We start from the raw sequence: 18,855 nt of genomic DNA, 5'->3' as shown, positions 1-18,855 counted from the left end.
TTCCAGGCTCCCTAGGCTGAAACCCTAATTAGCTCCAACAGAGTGGGAAGTGCCTCCGTATCCATGAGCTAGGTCAGACGTGGAAATGTGCCTAAATGGATTGTCATTTGAACCTCTTGTGTTTGTGAATAGATTCATGGTCTTTAACAGAAAATTTTGGCTTGTGGGAGTGGGAGAAATTTGGCAAAAACTCCCAGCTCCATCAGATTCAGCACCCGGATTTTTAAATGGGAAAAATATAAAGTCAATTTACGTGGTTTACTTGATTTAGAATTAACTTTTATGGTATCAAAATGAACTCAAAAGTTTTTAAGTAGACAAAAATAGTTTACTCCTTATAATCAAATTTTGTATATTGACACAAATTCCATAAGTGTGTCACGTCAAACCAATCAAATTACATGTTGCACACATAATAAAAATATATAATATATAAAACCAAAAAAATAATTGACAAATTTTTTCGAAACTAGGTTGAAAAACTTTTGTCCAAAAATATAAAACAAAAAATTAATTAAATAAGAAGGGCCGGCTTGTATGCTACCCCCAGAGGTGGTTGGGGCTGGCGAGCCCCTTTTTTATATTATTTTTTTGGTTTTTAATTTTTTAGTTATATAATTTATGTTTTATATACTTTTATTATATGACATGTGTCACAATTTTATTAATTTGACATGGCATACTATCAAAATCTATTAAGTCAACCAATAACATTTGATTGTACGAAGTAAATTATTTTTTTGATATACCCCAAGAATCTCTAAAAGACCCAAAAAAAAAAAAAAAAAAAAGTCATGCAGCTTCCTGGACGCTAAGCCATTTTTGTCCCTATTTCTTTTGGTAAGGGGAGCAAATGATGAAATAATAAATAAGACGATTGTGATCAGAAAGTATTTTCAAAGGGCTGGTGAGGTCGAGTAAAATACGTTTAAATGTATTCACAATGAGTAATTCTAGAAGTCTCTCTTGTATCTTTAAAAAATGAGATGACTTTTAAAATTACAATTTTATTAAAATTCAATAATAATCTATCACAAGCCCAATGATGATTTTAAGAGCCATGTCATCATTAGAGGAACACGAGAAACTTATAGCACTACTCATTGAACAGTACTACAATGAATGTGGTAACAACTATATTTTAACATCTCCCGTTCATCTTTTCCACCCCGAATTCAAGAACCAAGCTTTAGGGAAAAAATAAAAAATAAAAAATACTTCAAAAGAAAAAGGAAAAATCTGTTGTTTCACAGTTTGATGCAATGCCCGCCATTAGCAGGATTTCCGGCATTAGACATTGGAAAGGTGCATAATTCCGGGAGCAATTTTAGGCATTCTGAGGGGGAGAGGGAAAGCCAAATCTGTTGTTTTACGGTTTTTGTACCATTACATGAAACACCCCACCAAATTTGGGAACATCTCTTGCTATCAAAGCACAGAAATGCTATTCTATAGATCAAAATACAGTAGCAAGAATCTGGCTAAGACCGCCGTTTCCGGTCATCTTCCTCGTCATCATCAGAATCGCCACTCTCACGAAATCGTGGATTCTTCTCCTGTCACATTAAAACGATTAAAATAGTAAGAAATATTGCAACAGAATCACACAGCATGCGGGATCTATGGCCCCTCTACCAATGTAAACAACTGTGACAGTTGCCGCCTTCTTGCCAATCCAATGAAATGGAAGCAAATTAGCAACAGAGTAACCCTCTTTTCAGTTGCATAAATAAACTTTCACATAATGTGTGCTGTTCGCAGCAGGTTGGCAGTTGCAGCCATTCTACAAAAGCATGCAGATGAAAAGGGCTAAAAGCGTCATTTGGAACTTACCGGTCTGGATTCGTGATCAGAGCTTCTTCTGGATTCATGATCAGAGGCTCTCTTTGAGGCCTCATGCCCATGGCGGTCATCATCTCGGTGTCGCTTCCGATGGTAATCTGCCTCAGAAAAGACATCAATTAAACAGAAGAATCTCTGTCCATATGCAAGTCTGACAAAAAAAAAAAAGTCCCAAACAATTGCATGGACCTGATACATCAGATAATTGATATATGTTCATAAAAAGGAATTACCTTTACGATAAGAACCCACATGACCATGACTTCCACCATGTCTACCACCACCACCATCTGCAGGACTAATAGTCAGTGGCTGATGAAGCAGAATCAGAAACTGAAATGCATAATAGATTGAACTTTATGCCAGCCATAAAACTTCTCTAGGGGCCCAATAAACAAACCCTGTATCAGTGCCTGACTTGGAAGTAAGAAAGAAAGCCGCAACAGTGAGTTAATCTAATGGCATCTGAGAGCTCCCCAAGTGACGTTGGTGTAAGATGGGGGTTCATGCCACTCCATGTAACGTAAAGGAGTCAGTTCGGGACCAAAAAAATTTTCTGAAAAACTCTTACAGAATTTTGTTTTGTTGGTAAACAGAAAGAATTTGTATGTTAAGAGAGTAGGTGAAAAGGAAATACCATCAATCTATCAGAGCACTCAAAAACAGTGTTTTAACAACTCAGGAATGATTTATATGTTTAGAAGGTCAAATGCATTTATCTAGCTGGGTGCTCCAAACAAGGTAAACGATTTTTCAACTGAAATTTTACAACTATAAATGATTTCTCTGAAGTCCATGTTTCCTCCATAGAATAATGCTACATACTATACAAACATCCCATAAATATCTCACAAAGCTTATGTAGCAAGGTTTAATAGCCATTGGATTTTCCTTTTTTAGCAATGATTGATCTAAGGACTACTAAACCTTGCCACATTAGCTTTGTGGGATATATGAGGGATGTTTGTGTGGTATGTAGCATTACACTTCCTCCATATCCAGTTAGCCTTTTTCCGATAATGCTTGAACCTCCTTGTACGCCTGTGGTCCATTTTCCATTGTTGAACAAGAATCACATAAAAATTAAATTGGACAAGGAACACGCATTTTATATGCCAAATTTTGACCTTGTATTTACAATGGCATTTTAAACTACAGGCATGCATGTGCCCAGACCTATCTACTCAACCACCCATGGTCAAAGACAGCCTCAGGGACCTGTCTATAATTGACCATGATTACACCTCACCAGGCTCAGTCCCATGTATCATTTATCAAATTATGAAGTTGGCCAATTGAAAATACACCTGCGGCCACAATGTTCTAAGTACAGCTAATACAAGTAAACAAGCCAAAGAGTGGAGCGGTTCCAGCAGACAAAAGCGGAACTATCAAATATGGTCATTGTTTATAAGCTATAGATCTATATATGATAGCTCTGAATAACTTACACTGAGGTGGCATAACTGGTGGGAAAGAGCCCAATGAACCAGTACCATAATCAACAAGCTGCCTTGCTTCCAGCTCCCTCTGAACTAATTTTCCATAACCGCCTCTAGGTATAACTTGTTAAGGAAATTAATTGAACACATTAACAAAATATAAAGGCATCAATTGGCCAGCATTGTGGAACAATCTTTCCCTGGGGCCACAAGTCAAGTGAGATTAATTTGCAAGACATACCACAAACAAATTAGAAGAGTAGAAACAAAGTACTGAAGAGGAACTCAACTATGTTTAGGTTGACAGAGCTAATATCCAGTGTTACATAAATCCCAAACAATAATGAAAGAAGTATCTTTGATCAGCTATCATCAGGCTAAATGTCAGATCAAAACTCAATCTTCAGGTAGCTTCCACCGACTTGTTTCAATACACAACTCTTAACTAGTGGAATTTTGTGACAGAGAGAGAGAGAGAGAGAGAGAGAGAGCAGGGGGGAGGATTGAATGAAATAACCCACTCTAAGGGCCAAATGATCTGCCTCAATATAAAAGGAAATACATACACAGTACAGTATTATTTAGAGAAAAAAAGAGAGAAAATAGGGGGGTAGAACCTTCTAGAATTTCCATGAAAGTAGGATTCTAACTCCTAAGGAACAACCAAGAAAAATTAAGGAGTAAAACTTTTATGCCCCATTTGGAAAAAGCAAAGTGGCTCCATAAAGTGAACCAAAAAAAAAAAAAAAAGTAACAGAAAAAAACAAGAACAAAAGTTAAAACTAAAGCTGGTTTGGCTACAAGCAAATAGAACAATAGTATGTTGGTTAACTTAAAAATGAATGGGTTAGGACCATATGATGGCAAAGCACAAGTGCCACAAGGGATGCTGAAAGGGAGAAGATGAAGTAGAAGGAGCATTATTATTACAAATAGTACAACGTGTACGGGATAACAAGCTCCTCCAAAATATTCAACCATTTCTTAATTATTAATTGACTGGTTATTACTTATCAAAAAAAAAAAATTATTAATTGACTTTAGGTCAGCAAGTTGCGATCAAACCCAAACTTTAACATCCACCCAATTTATACACAGCAGTCTGACAGAATCTAATACCATTCGGTAGCCAAAACTATTCACAGGACAGAATCTAATACCATTCAGTAGCCAAAACTATTTCCAATAATGTGAATCAAAAACCAAATGATAAAAGCACAATATGTTAACTTCACATAAAAATAAGCAAACAAAAGCTTCTAATAACTGTAACCAGTTCAACTACACCAAAATAAAACAGGTTGCTAACCCCTTCTAACCTCCGGAAAAATCAGCACTATAATCACATAAAACCACAGAGTAAGATGTTATAAATGTGTGAAATTTAGACACCAGAAGGATATCAGGATCATAATTGGTACGATATTCATCACGCACCTGTATGAAAAAAGATAAGACAAAAACTTAAAGCAAGTTAAAGAATGGATCTTAGGCAATAAATGGCAGTGACAACAACTCACCTGTCCACCACTTCGACCACGGCCCCATTGCCTGCCTTCCTGGAATCCCCAATCAAAATCCACACGAATAGGACGATCATCAAGAATTGTCCCACTTATATACTTGACAGCATCCTCAGTATCTTCTCGAGAGTAGTACCTGATAAACACAAACTAAATGATCAAAGAGAGATCTAGTTATAATCAATACGTAGCTACAAGTAACCATGCAAGCTTCTCCACAAGTCCATAAGTTAAGAACAATTTAAAGCAGCCATATAATTCATGACAATCACATCAAGAAATGACAGTGCCAGGAAAGCTAATCACAATGAAATAAACATAACACAAGCAACTTGTCCCATCCAATACTAGACTAAAATTATAGAAACGCACTGCAAGTACAAGCTTTTTCAGGTATCAGCACTATCCAAGTTTATAAAATAAACAATTTGATATATTGATTCCAGAACTGCGTTGCAAAAGACACGAGTTTAAGAAATAGTTTACTTCTATCAAAAGGATGCGAAATAAACAACTATAAAGGGTGATACATGAAGGAAGAGATCGAACAAGAAGACAAAGTTAGTTGAAAACCAATATATTATTAAACGATTAATGCCCGAATACGATTAAACAGGAAGGACACATAAAGGAAATATTAGCTTCAATTTTTTTCAATAAGCAATAAGACTTTATTAAGAAAAGGAAAGGGCATAGACCTAGTACACGGGAGCCATGCAAGATAAAACAAAAAGAAAAAACTAAGATCTAAGGGAACTTATTTATGCTCATCAACAAACTATACTTTTGAAGATACAACATGCATACAAGAAAACAGTGTACAGGTAACTTGACAAACTAGTCCCAACCTACTAGAAGATAGGATGGCTACATACTATACTGAAACCAGAGTGGATTCGAGAAAGGACATGTGAGTTTCAAGTACATGTCAAGTTGACAAGCACTGTGTTATCTTATAACTATTCGATTCAGATTATCCTCAATTCTTAGAAACCATTGCATAAGTGGGTTGGCATGCAGTAACAACAAAAACATTACCCGGAAAAAGTCAAAAGTATGTGACAAGGGAAATTTGAAGTGGTGAAGCATGAAGCAACTTGAATATTTTCGAGAGGCAGACTAGAAAGCCAAAGCTTATGAAAGCATAAAAACAAGCAAAATGAAAGCATCCGTGGAAAATCGCTTGGAAAGTGTAACCAACATAACTAATAAGATGGAATACTTCAAACAGTAAATTTGAATAACTGTCATAGGTAATACCAGGATTCATCAGTCAACTAAATAAAGAAATCATTGTAATTTTTTGTAAAATCACTAAAGCTTTGTGTAAATTTTTGTAAGCACAAAATTTGAAAAGATACAGAAGAAACGGTATAGCACAAAAAAAATAGCATACATGGTAGTGGTTCAAGCTGCACTGCCAGTGTATATAAGAGCACTTCCAATTTCAAAGGGAGCCTTGGCTTTAACACAAATGCCAACATATGGAGCAGGTGTGAGACTCAGTATGAGACTAAGAGTTCTTGAGCATCAGATCTAAAAGAAGTCTGATGTTCAACATATTTATACAGGATTTATTTTTGAAGAACTGTTCAATAGAGGAAAAAAGGAAACACAAGTCTTCATTTTAAATTTTACAACAAAGACTGGGACAAATTTATCATGTATCTGCAATTAGCTTTGTTAAAAATATGCATTTAAACTTAAGTAGTCATCTTTCCCAAGAGAAGTCTTTTTCATGGAAGATTCTCTGAACCCTCATGTTTAAAGCATCACCAGTGTCTGTATAAATCTGTAGGTAGGTCTGTGCCCAAAGAGGGAAAAAGAAAAAAAAAAAAAAACATCAAAGGCAGGTATGCTTAGAGCAGAGGATAAATAAAAGCAAGGAAGATTGACTACGAATACCATCTAAACTGTTATCCAAAATGTTAAAACCTATTGAGACGAGAGAATCCTTACAAGACAAAACAAAAGCCGCAAGGAGTTTTTGAGTTCTTATCCAAGCCCATAATTATCTTCTTAATTTCCCCAGCTCGAGAGAAGAGCTCATAAACTTGCTCTTCTGTTGAATAAAATGACATATTCCCCACATAAACGGTAATTGATGTCAGGAGTGCGTGTTCAAAGTCCTCCTGTGATCCAGGAAATCTTCGATCCCTATATGCTGAAAGCTTCGATGGATCCTAAAAGTAATGCAAAATAAGATAATTGATAAGTCACATACACAGATGAAGAAACAATGAGTAATAAGTTGGCAATAAACAAAGCACAAGTGTCTTGCCATCATTATATTTTTTAACAATGCATATAATCTGGTAATATATAAAACAAAAATATTTTATTGTCAATATAAGCACTAATGTTCTTTTGTTTCCTTTTTATTTTTAATTTTTTGAGAGCGGGATGCTGTGTTAATGCTCAATTTAAGTTTCATTTCTTCCTCTTAAAAAAGCGCTTAAAAATATAAAATAAACCTTGCAAGTATAATAAAATAAATCAAGGAAAACATATTAAACAAGAAACCTAAAGAAAATGCACAAAAAAAATATATATTGGGCCAGCTTGGGTTGTCCTTTAAAATTTGAATGAGCTCATTCATATTTTCTACAATATATAATAAAGAAATCAATTATGTGAGCACAGCCATTGAAAAACATTACAATAATGGATCAAATTGCATTCATCCTTACAAATCCATACCAAACTCTTGTTTAATTTTTTTATGATAATAGTCAACCACTTTTTGTTTTGCAAGTATAGTTAACCACCTTTGAATTGCCTCATTCATAGTTACAAACTTAATGTGATAAGATACAACCATCACAAGGCCAAAAATTTCAAGGCACAACAACACAGCCCCTCTCAGAATACATCTTAACATATTTTGTACAAACTTTCAACTCATCCCACTTCAATTTACACAACACCTTTCACACTCCCACACGAATCACGTCCAAATTCCCGAACAAACCCACGATTTAAACATGGCTATACTGACAAACTCTCTGAAACATATGGCAAATCACTACTTCTCTTTACTTGAACAAACTAAAAATATGATAATTGTTCTGACAATTAAAGGTTCAAAATTTTCTGCTCTACTATAGGGAAAAGTTTTAAGCATTTTATGAGCATTATTGTCTTTCAAAGCCAAGAAACAAAAACAAAAGCAGGGCAGAGATTTACCTTGAAAAGAGAAGCCATCGCTCTCCGAAACTCGAAGCAGATTGCTCCAACTAAAATTCCAAAATCAACTCCACAAATTATCAATCTGCACAACAATTTTCACAAACCTACAACGCTAATATACGCGTATATTGTTGTAAATAATTATCAGATTACTGAATTTCGTATAGGACCAAAAACAAAACCCTAGTTCACAAAAACCCCAAATCTTTAATGAAACGCACACTCAGAGAGAGAGAGTACCAGACGACTGCTGTGGCTTCGAACTTCTCCTACGTTGTCACGTCGATTTTAGGCTCGAATGGACTGTTTTTTTCTTTTTCTTTTTTTCTTCTTTTTAAATTATACTTATTCTCCACACCGACACCGTTTCGTATATATGGTTCAGTTTGGTAAATGTTTTTGTTTTAATAATATTCATATTACTTTTTTATTTTTCTAATATTCTTTTAGTTTTTATATTTCATCCATCACTTTTTATTATTATTTAAATTAAAAATTACTACAAAACAAAATTTTTTTTCATTTTTTCATACCAAACATTATTACTTTTCCACTTTTTCAAAAAAAAAACATTCTTACATTTTTTTTCATCAATCAATTTTTACTACAGTATCGAACCAAAATCATTATGTCTTTGCTCTTTCAAATTAGCGTTAGAGTTTCAGCCGAGAGAAATTCTTCTCCAAAATATATTTGGATTCCTTTTATTAGCCAACGTCTTGTGTCCTTCTTCAGGATGAGGATTATTAAATTTTATCTGTTTGTTTAGCTCAAAATGTTTGGAACATGCTACTTTTTGAAAAATCAATATGATCTTATTTATAGAAAAGTCAAGAGCACAAAAGATCTTACAATCAAAATTCATGCCGAAGCTAAAAGATTACACATCATAGAGAACAATAACAAACAAATCTTATATTGAAGTCCAAAGTATAACGTCAAACATCGGCTAATCCATTACTAATCTTCAGTTGTAATAGCAGATCTACTTTAGGCAAACAATCTAATGCATAGGCAGCTCTTATTCCTCCACCTTGGGATTAGAAAAAACCTCATGCCGACACTCATCCTCCTCAACCTGAAGGCCAGAATACCGTTCACATCCACAACCACAAGGGTCTGAACCAAATCATAAGGTGAGCAGATCAAGAGAGGACAGAACCTTATTACAAGCAGCGGGAAATACAAGCAAAATAGACGAACATGGAAAAAAGCAAGAAGAAAGCAGCAAGACAACACAGCACAATATAACCAAAATACAGGGAAAAGCAAAACAACTGGAAAAACATTAAAAAAGAAGCATACTAGGCAGAAGTCAGCAGCCAAAGGAAAAGCCGATCGCGTGTTTGTCGGACACTGAAGCGAAGGAGGCGTTTGAAGCTCGACGCGGTGGGGGACGCGTTAAAAGGCCATGTAGAGGATTGTGGATGGCAAAGTGGCATGGAGGAGATCGCTGGCGCACTCAAAAACTGGGGGAAAGTTTGAGTGAATCCCTCCAAGAGCGTCACCCACATAGTGTGCCAAAACAAACACCTAGGAAGAAAAAGGAAAAAAAAAAACAAGCAGAAAGAAAAACAAACAGAAAAGAAAGACAGATCAAGGAAGAGAGGGGGGAAACGAATCAGGGAAGAAGGGGGGGGTGGGGAGGAAGAGAGGGGGGAAACGAATCAGGGAAGAAGGGGGGGAGGGGGGGGGCGGGGGGGGGGGGGATCTTCCCCTCCCCTGCTGTGCAGCGCCACCTCTTATGCTCTGCTGGAAGATGCTACTTATTAAAATAGTAAACAACCAAAAAGAATTTTTTCTTCGAAAAAGTTTCTTCTTTATAAAACCAAAAGACAATTTTTTGTTCAAAGTTTTTTTACAACATTGAGACCAAGAACCTCATAAAAATATACTTAATTCTCAACTGTAACATGTCACAATTTTAATAGGTGGCATGTTTCAAACGTTTTATGGTTAAAAAAAAAAAAAAAAAAAAGACCACCTAAATTCTTCAATTTGAGAATCTACAATTTTTTTAAAAAAAAATTGTAGGGATCTTGATCCCATTCTTGGTTGTGGTTTTGGAGTTCTTGCCTTAACCAACTTTGTGCTCTTCTATAAAAGGAATACTTTGCAACACAAGTGGAAGAAAAATTAGAAACTGCACATCTCACTAGGGTTTTCTCACTTTGTTGTACCATAGCACTTAGAGAAGAAGAGATTTTTCTTTGTTGATTTTTTTTCTCTCTTTTGTGTAAGAGTGAGATTTGAGTGTATTGGGGCTTTGGGTTTTAAGTGGTTTTCTCCCTACTGTTTGTACTCCTTCATTTTGTTAGTGAATTTCTCTTAAATCAACTCCACCAGTAGATGTAGACTTATTAAGGCGAACCACTTAAATCTTGATATTTTATGTGATTGATTAATTTTTTATTTTGTTCTTTCCTCATTCTTTAAGATCCTGAATTTAGTTTTGTGGATAACAATAACAACAACAATAAAAAATAAAAAATAAAAACTTTCATACTTTTTTTCTTTAACATTTAATCCTTTCAAATTACCCTTATTATTATAATTCACAATCTTCATTATATTTTAGTATTAAATGAAATAAAAAAGTCTTTTATTTGATTACTTTTTTTTTTTCTTTTTTTTTTTTTTAGGAGAAACTTCACTTTACCCCTTGAATTATCATCACTTTTGCAATGTCCCCTATAAAGTTCAATTTTTCTCAATTTAGTGTATCTATCTTTCAATTGTTTGTAATCTCACCCCTCCATTAACTTTTTCCAAAATACCCCCATTTGTTTTAGGAAAAAACAAATGGTGTCTATTATTATTTTATGTCCATTGAAGTCTTGCACAATATCATTCCTTGCATCTTTAGTCCATCTATTAAGGATGTTCTTCTTTGGAAGTAACTTGATATTTATAACATCAATAATTTTTAAAGCATGGCAACACAAAATTCTCCAACTCTCAAAATTCAAGTTTTCTAAAAATTTCCAAATGACTATACCATTTTTAGGCTTACAACATATTGACACTACATATTCATGAAACAAATTTCTTTTCATACGCTCTTTAACAAAAAGCCCTTGGAACTTTTCGTATTGCTTTTGAAACTTCAAAAACTGTTGACAAGTATAAATATTTGATGCTTGTGTTGCTTGTATCAACATATGTGAATACGTCTTAGTTTTTGGTAGCTTATGCCTTAAATTATACTCTACTACCAATTCCTTGTAGCGTTTATCATTAAAAGTAATCTTTCAAAATTTGTGAATGATTTTATAATATCATAATCTGACTGTAAATAATCATTCAAGTCGGCGTTCAAACTTTCACTTAACTGTGTCGAAGTCATTCCTACAGAAAAATACATCTTGACATATGTTTTAGCACATTTCTCTTTCACTTCAAATGAAATTGAAGCCAAGAATTGTCATATATATTGTGCTTATGAAGTATAGCATCCCAAGCACTAAGGAACTCCTCTTCCTCTTCCCAAACTTTAAAACATGCATTGAGACCACTTCTAAACCTATTCTTACCTCTTAATAAATGACCAACATGTTTTAAAGCATTTTGCATTAAATGCAACATACACAATCGATGGTAAATATTAGGCATCATTAATGAGATAACTTTTGCCATTGTTGGATCTTGGTCGGTAAAGATTGTATCTGGCTTCTTCCCCAACATTGCTTCAAAAAAAGTTTCAAACAACCACTTAAAGGACTCTATAGTTTTATTGTATATAAATGCAGCCCTAAATATCATAGCCTCTCTATGATGATTAGATCCAACAAACATTGCAAGCGGTTGATGCTCTTTATTAGTTTTGTATGTTGTATCAAAAGAAACTACATCACCAAATAACATATAATCAATAATTATTTGTGCATATGCCCAAAACATATTTGTTATCTGTTTTGCAACATCCAACTGTATTGCATAATAAAATGAAGAGTTCTCTCGCTTTTGCCTTAGAAAGTATCTAAGTATACTCCCTGCCTCACCGTATCCGTATCCGTATTTCAGCTCTCGATATCGTTTGTTGTGAATATATTCTTTTGATCTTGCTTGGCGTAAACAAGAACATCTCTCCCACCAACTTGCCTACCCATGAATTCATATGAGTCCTTCAATTTTATACCATTATCATCGGCCAAATCAATTTCCAATGCTTGTGCTTTTGAGATCCTCCATTGTAAGGGCATCATGTGAGAACATTGTGGAATAAGAAGAGCATGATTATGAGTAAGCTCAAGACTATGTATATAATATTTCCTCTTTTCTTTCTCAAGTCAAGTTGTTACATGTGCTTGGCAACGTATAAATTAAAATGTTGAAGAATCTTGAAGTCATGTTAGAACATGCCAAAACATTAATTAATGAAGCGAACATTGCTAGTTGTTTACAAATCTGTTTGCAATCAACATACTAAAAACTAACATAGATATCTCCACATTAGTTCATAAATGTCAGGATAAGATCACACCTAGTTCAAATATTCAAGACACCTCATCTGCTATGGATAACAACACCCATGATAAGATCAAGTCAAGTTCAACTAATGATAACAATGCTCATGATAAGAGCAAGCCAAGTTTAAATAATATATAGCATGTAGTTACTAGTGTTTGTATAACATACAACTTCTAATCATCAATATCTTGTATAATTGATTTGTCTACACATACAAAGCATATGCCAATATTTGGTAAGGCAACAAAATATTCAAACATATTCAAATCTATTTTAAAAACTAATAGTAGAAACAAAAAAAATATATATATATGTTTGTCCACAAACAAAGGAACCAAGCTCAAGCTAGGGGTGGGTATCGGGGGAATCAGTTGCGGTAGGAGGTTTCTTACCTACCGCCCTGCAAATGTTGGAGAAGTTGGTAATTTCACCGACTTCCTCTCGACAACATTGATTTCATCCATCACCATCATCACCAAGTCGGTATGCGGTGACAGTTAGTAATTGGTGTAACCAGAGCTTCTGTCTGAGAGAGATAGCCAATCCCATTAGTGCTAACATGGGTTTGCCTATACGCAGAAGGGAACCCAGATAGGCCGACATGGGTTTGCTGTTACTTGTGTTGAAGCCTTCAGAGACTGAAAGAGATAGCCGATCCCATAACAAAAACCATAGAGGGAGAGAAATATAATCTTCAGATACAGAGAGAGAAGAAAACCAAAGAAAGATAAGCTTCATAGAGATTGCTTGTATGGCATCTAGCTAAAAACAGAAGTTTATCTAATAAAGTTGAAATAAAATTTTTAATTAATAGGTGGATTTCTTAAGAAGTTAAAACTTAAAAAATATATTTTTAATAGGCGGATTCTGAAACCATAGTGCTTCGTCAATAATTACTTTCACTTTAATTTGATTCATGCTTTTGATTTTTCAGTCAAACAACAATCTCTCAAAATTTTGGAACTAGGTTAGGGTTCAATTGATTTAGATTTGAATTTGCTTTCAAGAACGCAATTCCCTGTAGGATCGACCTCGCACTTGCAAACCATTTTTTTACAAACGATTCGTGCACTTGCGAGTTATTAAAATTTTCATAACAAGTTTTTGACACTGTTGCTGGAGAATTGTTCAATTTTTTAAACCAAATTATTTCTAAATTAGTTTTATTCTTCTACTGGTTATAATTAGGATTTTATTTTTCTGCAATTTTTATTCCTGTTACTAATAAAAAGAACAGAAAAAGATTTTTGTTTGTTTTTTGTCTCTGTTTGGTAGCTCCGGACCTGGACCAATGCAAGTGCGATCGAGCGCGGCACTGCTACGCTCATCAGCACCCACGGCCAAGACAGTAGCATCAACGCAACTGCACACGATCATCAGCTCGATCACACCAACGAATCAGCGCACTTGCACTCGATCCCACCTTCCTACGCTTGAGCGCACCTACGCTAGGGGCAACCCTGCGGCAGTCCTAGTTTATTTGATTAAAAATGGGGTACATCCATGTGAATCTAGAATAATCGTCGATAAAAATTACATAATACCAACAACCACAATGAGAAACAATGGGAGAAACCCATACATCAGAGTGAATAAGTTCAAGTGGAGAAGATGAAACTCTAGTGGAACTAGAAAATGAAATTTTTTTTTTTTTTTTTTTTTTGTCTTGCCCATTTGACAATGAGAGCAAAGATGATCAGAACTTAGAAATCTAGCCACTGGAAGTTGAAAAGAGGAAATGACCCGCTTGGTTATTTGAGAGGAGGTATGACCCAACCTTGCATGCCAAACATCTAGAGATGTTTTGACACCAAAGAGAGCGACATGTGCACGGCACTTATTGACAAATTTTTTATTGATGTAAATGGGATATTCACTGATACCTTCCAGGAGTGTCATGCCGGTTTTGTTGTCCTTAACAAAGTAATGAGAACCAGTTAGGATAAAGAAACAATCATTATCTAAATAAAATTGATTGATGGAAAGCAAATTGGCCATAGCCGTGGGACAATGAAGAACCCGATTCACATTTAAGGAAGAGGAAGGGTTTGAAGTTTGAGAGAACTTGTGTTTTGAATAGGCAACCCAAAGCCATTACCAATAGCTACAGAGTCATCACCACCATATGGTTCATGAAGAGACAAGTTGGCAATGTCCTTGGTGATGTGGTTATTAGCGCCACTGTCGGCCTACCATGGGTCGTCGTCTGGGATGGTATGATTTTGGGCGACCATGGCGGCAAGTTGGGCAGGTGGATGGCACCCTTGAAAACTGTAATCCATCCAGTGTAAGCAGTCAAGAGCCCTATGATTGAGTTTGCCACAAAATTGACATGGGTTGTGGGGAGCACTACCGAAATTGTTGGGAGAAGCTGGCGTGTGCTGAGATGATGTGTTGCGACTGGGCAAGGTGAATTTGGACTTCTGTTGATGTGGGCATGGAGCAAAGTATGGCTGATTGGAGGAACTATGACGTGGACGGGGACGTGGAGTGAATTGCGGTTTGGACTTCCTGGAGCCATGAGGAGGGGATTTTCTAGCAACCATAGCAAAGGACGGCGAGATGACTTGATTTTGGTGGTCAAGCAGCATCTTATGGGACAGGAAAATCATCAAAGCTCATAGTAGAGTCATGTAGGTCATAAAAACAAGTGGTAACAAAGGAATTATATGTAGAATTCAGACCTTCAATTTCAACAGAGATGAGATCATCCTCTTCAATTGGTTTGCCAATGGCGGCAAGTTGAGTAGCCTAAGTTTTGGCTTCATGAAGATATACGGTACAGGTTTTGCTACCTTGATGCAAATTCTGCAATTGTCGCTTGAGTTGAAGCACCCGAGAGCGAGAATGTGAGGCACAACATTTAATTAGAGACATCCAGACCTACCGTCTAGATTGTAGGCCATACAAGGTGTTGGAAATAATTTTGGATAGTGCACAAAATTCTTATTGAAATAAAATAATACCAATATGAAAATAAACAATAAAATAAATACATTACAAGAGATGAAAAGTAAAGTATGGAAAGATCTCATAATGCTATAGAATCACGCAAGTGCGGTAACCTTAAAGGTTGATTCGTGCCTCCCAGAGTATATAACTCAGTATGATCAAATCCATTGACACGCAACCTCTCAGGATTAGACTATAACGTCTACCTTCTTTAAGGACACACTTCCAAGAACCAAGATTAATAGAACAACCCAAATATTTTCTTATAGAACAACAATTCCACAATTGAAAACATAGAAGTAATATATATATATATATATATATATATATATATATATATATATATATATATATATATATATATATATATATATCTTAAGTCTCTTTTTTGTATGTTTTATTGACAAGAAGGTTGGCTGAATATATAGAAATGAAGCTCACGTTTTCTTTCTTAAAGAGAATCTTTTAGTATCCAAAGCCTTGAGTGACTTCATGACCAAACGGTCAAAAATGCTTGAAAACCATAAAAGACAAATACCTTTAGACCTTGTTAATGTCAAAGGTCAAAACTGTTGAACAATTAAAACCCATGGAATTGTTAATGGCCAACGGTTAGAAACAATAAAAGTGAAAATCAATAGATTTGATGACTAAGGGTCAAAACATATGGAGAAACTCAATGCCCTTAATGACCAAATGGTCACAAAAATTATTTCTCAAAGAAACCACTAGCAAATATCAAACAAGGAATAAAAGGGCTTATGAAGAAGGAAAAGAAGAAAACAATTTGTTTGTAACACATATATTACAACAATCCTCCACATGTTACAAACAATAGAATAAAGGAGATTGAAAATATGCATCGATGTGGTATCCAAAGGTTTTAACCACACCTAGGATAAATAAGTAGGAACTTAATGAATCGTGGTAGAGTTAGACTCTTTTAACCAAATCCATAAGTTGACCAAACTTATCACCCACACAACTTTCTCCAAAAAGAAAAAGAAATCAAATCAAATCAAAAAAAAAAATTGGGTTGTTCTATAGTGGGGTGGCACCTTATACAGGCCATGTGCCTCTGGGTTTCATGAATACTCTAGAGACTTGCCAAAGTCTCATAGGAAGCGGCACCACCTCCATACTCACATAGGTGGCGCTCATCAAGAATGTGTGTAGAGAACACCCCATCCCAACAAGTAGGGACTATATGGACCCATTAAGAGTTTTAAACTCATCATTACTCACTTTGCATCTTTTGTTGTTATACCATAAAATGGCTTTCATAAGCGCTCTAGAGACCTACCCAATTCTCATAGGAGATAGCACATCCACACTCATATAGGTGGTATCCATCAAGAGTGTGTGCAGGGAACACCCCATCCCAGTAGGTAGGGACTATGGATCCATTAAGAGCTTTAAGCTCATCCTTAATCACTCTGCATCTTGTACTGTCTTACACCATAGAGATAGACTTATCACTAATTTTCTCAACAAGATAGTTAATAAACATAAATTGCCAGTACCATACCTCATTTCACTTGTGATTTCGTTTCTCATTAAACCCCGTTCATGGGATCTCCAATCACAAAGGTTGAGTATCAATCACAGTGTCATGATTTGGGTATCAGTCATATCCCCCTCGATGCTTCTCTCACTAGCCTTCTTGCTAGTGGCATGGTCAAAGAATTTGCAGAATTCTTTTATGACCTCACAAAGTCCATAGACATATACCGGTCTCAATAAGCTGCCTCACAATATTGTGCACTTTCTCATTATAAATTCTTTGCTCTTTGCTCGAGCTATGGCAGTTTGTCAATCACAATGAAAACACAAGTGGAACTGAATTAGTATATAAAAGTAAATTAATTTATCAATAGGCTCATCGGCCATTTATCTTCAGTTCCTGCCTGTTGTAATATATGTGTTACAAATTTTTTTTTTTTTTTTTTTTTTTTTTTTTTTTTTTTTCAGTTGTTTTGTTATTAAAAACTTTGCAAAAGCCATTATTTTTGTTTTAACCGTTTAATCCTTAAAGTTTTATTTACAAGCTTTTAATTATTTTATTTATGACTATTTCATACGTTGAAGACCAAGTCTTCAACATATGGTCATAAGCTTTAAATGTATATATATCTTTTATGACCTTTTTGCATTTATCACATCTTCATGAGTTTTAGTAGAAAAGAAATATCAACTTTCACATTTCCGTTTGTATCCGTTGGTCATTAACTCTCTTTTTTGACCAAAAGATTTTCTCTAAGATTTATGGCCATTGGTGAGTTTAATGGTTTTTAGTCTTCAACGGTTTGACCGTTTAATACATTTGGTATTACATTTCTTCAAGTTTTACACAATTTAAGTTGACACCTTCTAACAAAGTAGCAATATAAAAGGCTACTTTTGTTAGTTTTATTGTAGTTTTTACTTGAGAGAGAAAAAACAGCTTCTATATTTACATCCAATTTTTGGTGACATATTTATCTAGTTTTGCTCATAAAATAAAAGCTCTCCTAGTGTTTTTTATTCGATGGTTTTCTCTATGTGGATTTTTGTTCTATTAATCTTCGTTATTGGAAGTGCGTCCTTAACGAAGGTAGACGCTATAGTCTAATCCTGAGAGATTACGTGGTAAATGATTCGATCGCACTGAATTATACACTCCGAGAGGCACAAATCAACCTTTAAGGACAATGCTATTGCGTGATTCTATAACACATTGTGAGATCTTTCCATACTCTATTTTTCATCTCTTGTATTTTATTTATTTTATTGTTAATTTTTAGATTGTAATGATTTTATATCAATGAGAATTTGTGCACCATCAAAAATTATTTCCAACAATCTTAAAGGTTGAATATGATGGTTGCACAAATATTTTGATTAGTATCATAACAATAGTATTTAAACTTATGAGAAGTCAAATACTATAAAAGTTTACGGTATGCAATTCGCATATGAAAAAGTTGAAATCAAATATTGAGTGGAAAGATTTTGTATTCATTTACCAGAAAAAGAATTTAATTTCATGTGTAGTTATTGAAAATGAATATATTTTGATTGAAAGAGTTTTCAATTATTTGAACTCAATTTATTGATTGTCAAATAATCTTTTATTGTTGGGTTACTATTCTTACAATAAAAAGAGTTAAGCATTTTTATGGATTTGTAGAACTTAGCATTTTCTTTGTTATGTTGTGCTAAGCTTAGCTAGAAAACATCCATGTAGATTAATAATAATAACAATGAGTAGTTACTCATGGTGTGATGGAGAAAAATACATAGGCATTGCTAAATGTGTGCAGAGAATACAACTTTGCTAAAGATTTTTGCAGGTAAGCACATTGTAAGAGGAAAAGGTGTGGTGCGCGTATTGAGTCGATCGGTTCTCACGACACCTAGTTGGTGTGTGGTGACGACAATCTATTTTGGAAGATCTT

The 18,855-nt window shown here is 34.8% G+C and overlaps 1 protein-coding gene across 3 annotated transcripts; it reads right to left on the bottom strand.

Moving 5' to 3' along the window:
- Positions 1-1,201: 1,201 nt before the first annotated feature.
- On the bottom strand, positions 1,202-8,318 carry CBP20 (CAP-binding protein 20). 3 transcript variants are annotated; one of them, XM_059594604.1, is made up of 9 exons: positions 8,237-8,318; positions 7,994-8,043; positions 6,767-6,990; positions 4,805-4,943; positions 4,688-4,721; positions 3,294-3,401; positions 2,076-2,132; positions 1,834-1,940; positions 1,202-1,556 (listed from the first exon to the last, which is right to left on the bottom strand). In XM_059594604.1, the coding sequence occupies exons 2-9, from the start codon at positions 8,009-8,011 to the stop codon at positions 1,482-1,484; spliced, it is 762 nt and encodes a 253-aa protein (XP_059450587.1). In that variant the 5' UTR covers positions 8,012-8,043; positions 8,237-8,318; the 3' UTR covers positions 1,202-1,481. The 3 variants fall into 3 exon arrangements, with proteins under 3 accessions (XP_059450587.1, XP_059450584.1, XP_088372352.1); XM_059594601.1 differs by having other exon boundaries at positions 7,994-8,108; positions 8,237-8,312; XM_088516226.1 differs by lacking the exon at positions 8,237-8,318 and adding an exon at positions 8,218-8,236.
- Between the last annotated feature and the right edge of the window lie 10,537 nt (positions 8,319-18,855).

This window comes from Corylus avellana, chromosome 5 (genome assembly GCF_965113065.1).
Source record: "Corylus avellana chromosome 5, dhCorAvel1.hap1.2, whole genome shotgun sequence".
NCBI classification, from domain to species: Eukaryota; Viridiplantae; Streptophyta; class Magnoliopsida; order Fagales; family Betulaceae; genus Corylus; species Corylus avellana.
The sequence above is the reverse complement of the archived record's forward strand: the minus strand, read 5'-3'. Positions and strand labels throughout refer to the sequence as shown.